The sequence below is a fragment of the Pararge aegeria genome, chromosome 4, assembly GCF_905163445.1.
Source record: "Pararge aegeria chromosome 4, ilParAegt1.1, whole genome shotgun sequence".
Lineage (NCBI taxonomy): Eukaryota > Metazoa > Arthropoda > Insecta > Lepidoptera > Nymphalidae > Pararge > Pararge aegeria.
Genome location: NC_053183.1, coordinates 12,870,311 through 12,878,094, shown reverse-complemented (window position 1 = coordinate 12,878,094; position 7,784 = coordinate 12,870,311). Strand labels below are relative to the sequence as shown.

Below are 7,784 nucleotides of genomic sequence, written 5' to 3'. Positions count from 1 at the left end.
GAAAAACAAGTTCATTCGGCCTAATAATAAAATTCAAACTAAACATTTATTTCAAGTACTTAGGCCTAATATTTGAAACGTCAACCTCACTTACCACTGCGCCAAGGAGGTTGGTCTGGTTGGAATGGTATTTTAAGTGGGAGGTCCCAGGCTCGATCTCAAGGGGAATGCGTTTAATATAACTGCAACATCCCTAACCGATCAGCCCGCTACCATCTTACAGCCAGTTGAGATTGCAGTCAAGGGTTAGGACTTTCGGGCGCCGAAATCAAATCCCAGCACGCTTCTCTACCTTTTCTAAGTTATTTGCATTTGAAGCAATTAAAATATCACTTGCTTTAACGGTGAAGGAAAACATTGTGAGAAAACCTTCACACCTGAGTTATTTGTAATGTTCTTAAAGGCGTGTGAGTGAGCGAGTGTGACCAATCCGCACTGGACCAGCATGGTGAACTACGGCCTTCTCATTATGGTTGAAATAATTGTAACGGGCAAGGTAAAATAAAACAAAGTCACAAAATATTTGGTTCAGTTCAAGTAAAAGTATGAATAAACAAACAAAAAACAATAATTTCTAAAAAAAACCAGCTTAAAACAAGCCGCACATATTGCAGTAAATTGTTACACATAAGTCAATTCAAATTTATAGAATTGTAATAGATAATTATTACGATTTATACGATTATACCACTCCCAACTTTTGACCGTGATCGCTGACCTTCGCAGAATAAGGGAAACTACGCAACGGTATGCAAACTTTGAGCACTGGTTCAGCATTACAATCGGAGGTACTCTGATCACATCGGGATCTGGAAGGAAGTTATGAATAACACCTTCCTTGCTTTAAATAAGTAATAAGGGGGGTCCATCTTAGGTCACCCATACTACTCACGTGAGATAACGGAAACTAATTCTAATCTGTACAGTTCCTGTGATCTAAGTTAGCCGAAAATAAGGAAATCTCCAGTGCCTTCGCTAATTCAGTATTTAGGAATTAAATAGATGTAGGCATTAGGTGTTGTATTCTGTACACAGAAGGTGTTGTATTCTGTACACAGATTCTGAATATCACTTTCCTACAGTTCACACAATCTTACTTGGCCGGACTAAAATTGACTCTCCGAGACGTTCGTGTATGAGCTATAGTATCAATCATTTTCCAAAGGACTCATGTGGTCCACCGTCCAAAGGTCAGGTTCTTCTTCATAATAAACGAAACCTGCTCAGACCAAGGATTTTTTGAGACCGAAAATTGTGTGATGCAGTTCTGGCAAACAGTTACATCAAAAGCCCATCCATCTTGTATGCCTAATCTTAAAGATAGAACAATCTTGAACCCCATTATTACTGTCTATATACTAGGTCAATTTACTTATGACCCAGTCAAACAAACTGTCTTCATATCGCTTACATTTTAAAGAAACATACATCCAACCTCATTAGATTTCTGAGACTATCTAGATTATGATGGGCATATCCAAACGCATACCACAACCCGAAGTCATATTCCATATGCTAGACTCTATAAGACCACTTAAAATTTTCTCCGCAGTGACACTGTGTGCGACAGACAAACGATGACACGAGGAAGATATAATGGAGCAACGAAGTAAACATGATTACATCAAGAGTATCACAGGAAATATGATACAACGCGCCGGTCGCAGCGCACTTAATGAGCAAATTGGTTCAGGTAATGTTCTGCATTTAGTGGCGCACTAGCTGAATGAATCACGTATAAATAGGCATCAATATTATGAACTTGAAAACTCTATTATGTATGATAGAGGTTTTGTGTTAATAAAACGAAAATAAAGTTGTTTTTGCGACGTACTTAGGTAGTATGCAATGCTATGCTTGTAAGAGGAAATCTTCCAGACTTCCTATCTTTGCGTTTGTGGACTTAGACTTGGTTTTTACAAAAGCGTTAACCTGATGTAGAGCCATGTCACTGGTAGCATTTTTGAGGCGATCACCAATAAGTTTTCATATTATGAACACCAAGTTTTCATTTTGGTTCAGTTGGTTTGAAGCGAGATCGTCGCCATCTTAGCGCGTGTGTTAATTATTTAACATTTTATTATTATTATTATTTACTATAATAATTAATAAATGATATTTAATGAGACAGTGACATTTTTATAAGTGTATTGATAAAAGAAGGGTGAAATAAATAAGGCTATATTACTTAATATTTGGTAATGTTTATCAGAAGTAATTATTACTACTGTAAACGAGATAAATAACTAATAGGTACCTGGACCCAGACTCGCACCTCAATAGGCTATTCTTTCAGCCTAAACAAGATCTTTAGAAAAAACTTAAAAAATATTATTTATCTTGTCAAATTTTAAACATTTACCTACTGTGGCGAGATAAGAGCTCTAAGCGATTTATATTTAAAATCATCAGGCATCGATGTCTTATAATTTAAAAAATAATATATTGAACATGTTAGAAAAATAATTTTATTAATAATAAATATACAATAAATCGTACAAACACAATAAACGTAGTATACAGTTCTAACTAGTATTCAGTTCGTAGTTATTATAAAGAATTAAATACTAGTGAGATCTCCAAAGAAGTAATAAAGAAACCGTGAGTGCAATAGCACTTGATATACTAAAGCTAGACGCGGAGTTTTCGCACACACGCTTCAATGCCGATGTTGATAGATTCTTCATAGAAAAGATTCTGTGGATGCTTGACAGATCTTCAGGTGTAAGTTGGTTTTCATTTCTGGACAGCACGACGCTATAAAGTTGAGAACTGGGCAGTCTCATGCAGAAGTTGAGTACCAGATGATTATGTGCCACCTTCAGTACTTGGATAACGCCACCAAAGAAGCGATAATTTCTGTCGACGGCTGAAATATTTAGTGTGTTTAGTGCAGGTGTTTTTTTTTAATAATATAGTTATGCCTTACTCAACGTTCTAGGAGTTACAGTAAAGCATGTAGGGCTTATATTATGCGCGCTTTCCGCCAAGAGATAACTAGAGATAACTCTAACAAGAGTCTACCATTTTCTCGTCCAGTTTCTATGAGAAAAACGCGTAAATGGGTGGACATAAATATCGTGGCAAACGAGAGCATATTTGGTATAACATCCTTAGATAATATAAGTACCTACACATATTATTTATTTCAAAGAGATATTAGTTTGCCTTATATAGTACCTAGCATAAAAAAGTAATAAAAAATTACATCTATCTGGTACGTCAGTAGGCCAGAATCCCTTGTGTGACGTGTTGACTCTAACATGATAGTCTTCTTGCCAAATTCCTTCGTGCCATTCCAACACGAAGTGCCTTATCCTAAATTGTTCCGGATATCCATAAGCTCGATCCACGTAAGGGTAATTCGTAAGAGGTGGATACGGCGTTGGTGGAGTCGGCTGGAATAAATAAAAACAGCTATTAAACAATGCAAGTCTGAGCCAAGATACTAAATATTGCAATCAAGGAGATTGGAATACTCGTTATACAAAGTCTTTTCCTGATACGGAAGGACAACATCCATACAAAGCATCACTTATAATTGATTCAAGGCAAGCCCAAACTGCGCCGTCCAACCTGCGTCGATAAGCCGCCTTCAAGATTGCGTCTAGCGTGAGACCAAACTCAAGAAAGCGTTCGAGCAAGTGATATGTTTGGTAGCTCACGCTTTAGAGCATTTCTGCAATAAATTTTAAATGCAAAATATAAACAACCAATAAAACGCTTAAAGATATTCTTATGTTTAGCAATCCCCAGCTTAACAATACTCATATCACAACTTTATGACGTAGCAGAGGACTAGATACTAATTTCATGGCGGCACTTTTGCCGCCAGTTAATATGTACTCCTCAGATATATGCTGCATTACAGTATATCTAGTTTGAAATTTTCCAGAACGGTCTTTGATAGGGAAACTGTTGGCGGAAATCGTGGACATTGGAACGACAATGGTACAGCATGTCTACGACCACGGAATATACCTACACGGAAAACTACGATTTTCACTTCTCCTAAATGATTATTTAGATTTGCTTATGAATAAAAGCGATCGGCCCCTTTTTATAACTGCTACGTCTAAAGTTCAGGTTTCCAGAATATTATGCGAAGTGCGTTAGAAGAGGCACTTTGAGAAAAGAACTATAATAAAATTTGTACGTATAATTTTGTTCATATTTAAACGCCTTTAATCTGCGAAATTCCTTAGTCCTTACTATACTTCTCTTTCTAAGATTTAAGTTCAAGTTTACATAAATACCAAAATCATAAATGAGCAACTTCATAAAAGTGTTAAGTAGAATTTAGATTTACAGAGTAGTTTTGATTCCTACTAGAGGACACAAATAGAGGTAATAATTAGGTAATCATTCTTGCCAAATCTTCTACTATTTATCAAAAAGAGGTAAACTTTGCTTGTTTGAGTGTGTGAAGAATCTGAAGAAGATAATCAATCATCTCTAGGTAGTACTGAACTTAAAAAATAAATAAGGGATTACCCTGAACAGCTTAAGGAACTTTTTTTTCTTACCTAATTGAAATTGAAACCACAATTTAAGGTAATTTCTTTTTTTTTTATTTTAATTAACCATGTTATAATTCATGACCTAAAATCTCTCTAGTCTAGAGAGATTTTATTAACTCTAGCTATTGCCCGCGACTTCGTCTGCGTTTGATTTTGTTTTTTGATGTGGCATTCAATTCAGTTCTAAAAAAGTTTAAAATATTCAAGATAGCTAAGCCCTCAATGAGGTGTTTGCTGCTGTCCGTTGAGGAGTTCTGTCCTGTATCTCCAACCACAGTTTGGGCAAAATTAAACACATATTATGACCTATATAGTACACAAATAATTACTTAAATCGGTTATAATTTGTCGGAGTTATGGTGTAAAATCGTCAAACACTCATCCCCTCTCCCAAAGGAACCGAGCTTAATGGCGGGATAAAAAGTATTCTACATTACTTCTAACACTTCCAAGAATATTGTACAAAGTTTCATGAGGATCGGTGTAGTAGTTTTTGCGTGAAAGCGTAACAAACAATCTTACATTCACATTTATAATATTAGTAGGGAGGGATAGGGATAGGGAAAAGGATGTTATAATTCATGAACTAGATCCCTAATTATCGTATAAGATCCAGTCGCGGAGTCAACTGTTTAATTGAAGGTGCTCTGTACAGTGATACATTACTATGACACGATTACTTCACTCTTTTAACCTGTTAATTTACTCATCTTGACCTCTCTGTTCCTGGAAATTGAACCTCGCCTTTTTTATTGTAATAATTGACGGATCAAGCGGTTGGCCTACCTGATTGTAAGTGTAAAACCAAAACCTAAGATTATAAACAGAGTAACACTAAGCAGGGCATGCAAGGTACACGTCATTCAAAGTACCGCCCTGTGTACGCAGTGGCGTGCACTTCATACCTGCACAAAAGCTCTGCCTACCCTAATTTTTTTGTATAACTCATAAATACGAAGGATTCTGCCATTTTATGGCATCTTCCTTCTTTATGCATACCCTGGACAAAAACTCTGCGCACGCCACTGTGTGTACGTAAACCCATATTCTCATGTGCCACACACCAACAACCACGCTCTTCAGACCGAAACACAGAAATAAGCACGGCGGTTTCACTTCTCCGGACGAGCTCTGTCATGATAAACTCTACTGCAAGAATTTTAACAGTATTAATTTTAACGTGATTATTTGTTTCTGCAATTAAGCCTAATTAGTTCAACATAAGTCCTACCATTAATTAATTTCGAAGTTTTTTTTTTTTTAATAAATGAACTAAAAATATATTTTTCTAGGGAAATAATAATTACAAAGTAAAATTAATATTTACAATAAATATAAGCCGTCTAACATTTCGAAGTTATATTTCTGTATGAAAAAAAATTGTTCTACCCATCGAGTGGACTGCTTCTTACAATTCTTTTCAATTTTAAATAAAAGAGTATTTTTTAAATTTCCAAACGGCACGCTTTGGGGATGGGATAATGTTTAAAAAGGGTGCTTTACTTTACTTTCACAGTTTGAGAACTGATACATCTTTATTTATGCATAGCATGAAACAAAGTCGCTCCCGCTTATATCTTTTTAACTACACAATATTTTTTAATCCAGTTTTCAGCAATATATAGTGATTTAAGAGAAAGGTTTATATGTAGTATACATGCATATTTTAGTACAGAAAAGCAAAGAAATTCAGAGGTATGTAATGAGATGTCGTAAGAAACAATTGTGTGCGCTTACATTACCAATGCTGGCCAAACCATTGAATTAATAACATACAGAATCCTCATTCAGCTATTGTATGCAAGATATTGTGTCCAAAAACAGTGAAAACTCCTCGCGCACGTCTCACTTTACACCCGCGGAATGTTATTAGTTTACAAACTGTTTCCCGGTTTCGCATTTTATGGTGAACGTTAAGAACATTAGAGGTAAAATAATTATTGTCAACTGCTAAATGGTATGAAGTGACGTTTGTTCTAGAAACCGTTCTAAAGTGGTTTTTGATGTTAGTGTGTATGTATATTAGTAGTGTACACAGTTTCTGTATGTTCTTAATTCTGTGGGCTAAACCTTACGAGATAGGTCAAATTAATATAGCTAGTAGGTACGGATATGAATTATGTATTAATCACTCTAAACTGCTTATATTAGTATCTACATTGCACTCGTACAAGCCGGATCAGGTCGCTAGTAATTAATAAATAACGTTTTATTGATCAATAGTTTTTTAATACAGTATGACGTTTAAACATTTTACAGAGTGTAAGTTATAATATCTGCATGCTAAATAAAATTAATTCATTTACCTGGACATGAATTTCCTTAATTTCGATGTGAAAACACTCATTGGTGTGCTCTATTCTATATTCACCCTTAGAAGCGTGAGGGATTTTTTCCACACCATACCAAACTCCAGAAATTGTATCTAAATCAATATCACCAAAATATGGACTCATGTCATCACAATACTTATGATTTTCGTAATAAAAATTTTGACCGTAAGATTGAACGTATCCCAAGCAAAGTGCAAATAATAAACAGAAAATCGGATAATCCATTCTGATAAGACGGTCAAACCCGACAAAATAGGATAAACTTTCGGATAAACAGAGCAGAGACTACTAGGCGACTATACACTGCTGGAGGTGTCGTACAGATTAACCGGCAGATTTAGTACAGGCAAAACTGACGGCGTGCTTAGGCGACGTGGGTGGATTTTCAAATGAACTCTATTGCACTCACGTATCTAATTGAAGTTACCTCTTCGGAGCTCAGATAATTTGCTTGCTACGCGTGAATACTTCCTCTATAAACATCATCAACCGTTTGACAGTCCCCCTATCATTATTATTCAGCAGACTATCATATATGTTGGGAGTTACTCATATAACCAATATTTAATATTTGCAAAATAATATATAATCGTATATGTGTATCGACATTTTAAACTAATTTTGGTGGCAATACCATAAGTAGAGCGCTGAATCCCCAAGATTTTCCCACTCGACTCCTTAAGTTTTCCAAAATCAAAAGCTTTCCTCGGCATACTTGGATACCAGGATAGCATAAACTTTAGAATGTGCGTGGATTAAATCAATACCATCGAATGACGTCACGAGGGGTGGTCATCGATCGCGTGCGATTCGCTGTGTGTGGTGTATAAACTTTATTGATTTTCCGCCACTTGTGTGGGTGCCGGACTCTGGTACGCAACTCCCAGCTATTAGAAAGAGATGAAAGATACGGTACCTCTCACGCACAACT

General features: G+C 35.9%; 1 protein-coding gene across 1 annotated transcript; it reads right to left on the bottom strand.

The window, feature by feature from the left end:
* Positions 1 to 2,451: 2,451 nt before the first annotated feature.
* On the bottom strand, positions 2,452 to 7,221 carry LOC120637871. The gene is made up of 3 exons (XM_039909916.1): positions 6,827 to 7,221; positions 3,209 to 3,398; positions 2,452 to 2,869 (listed from the first exon to the last, which is right to left on the bottom strand). The coding sequence occupies exons 1-3, from the start codon at positions 7,076 to 7,078 to the stop codon at positions 2,568 to 2,570; spliced, it is 744 nt and encodes a 247-aa protein (XP_039765850.1). The 5' UTR covers positions 7,079 to 7,221; the 3' UTR covers positions 2,452 to 2,567.
* Positions 7,222 to 7,784: the final 563 nt, after the last annotated feature.

Excerpts from the sequence above, each read along its gene's own strand:
- LOC120637871 (XM_039909916.1), bottom strand. The coding sequence starts at position 7,078 with ATGGATTATCCGATTTTCTGTTTATTATTTGCACTTTGCTTGGGATAC. Across the intron at positions 3,399-6,826 it reads TTAAGGAAATTCATGTCCAG|CCGACTCCACCAACGCCGTA; the intron begins GTAAATGAATTA and ends TATTTATTCCAG. Across the intron at positions 2,870-3,208 it reads TACTGACGTACCAGATAGAT|CCGTCGACAGAAATTATCGC; the intron begins GTAATTTTTTAT and ends TAAATATTTCAG.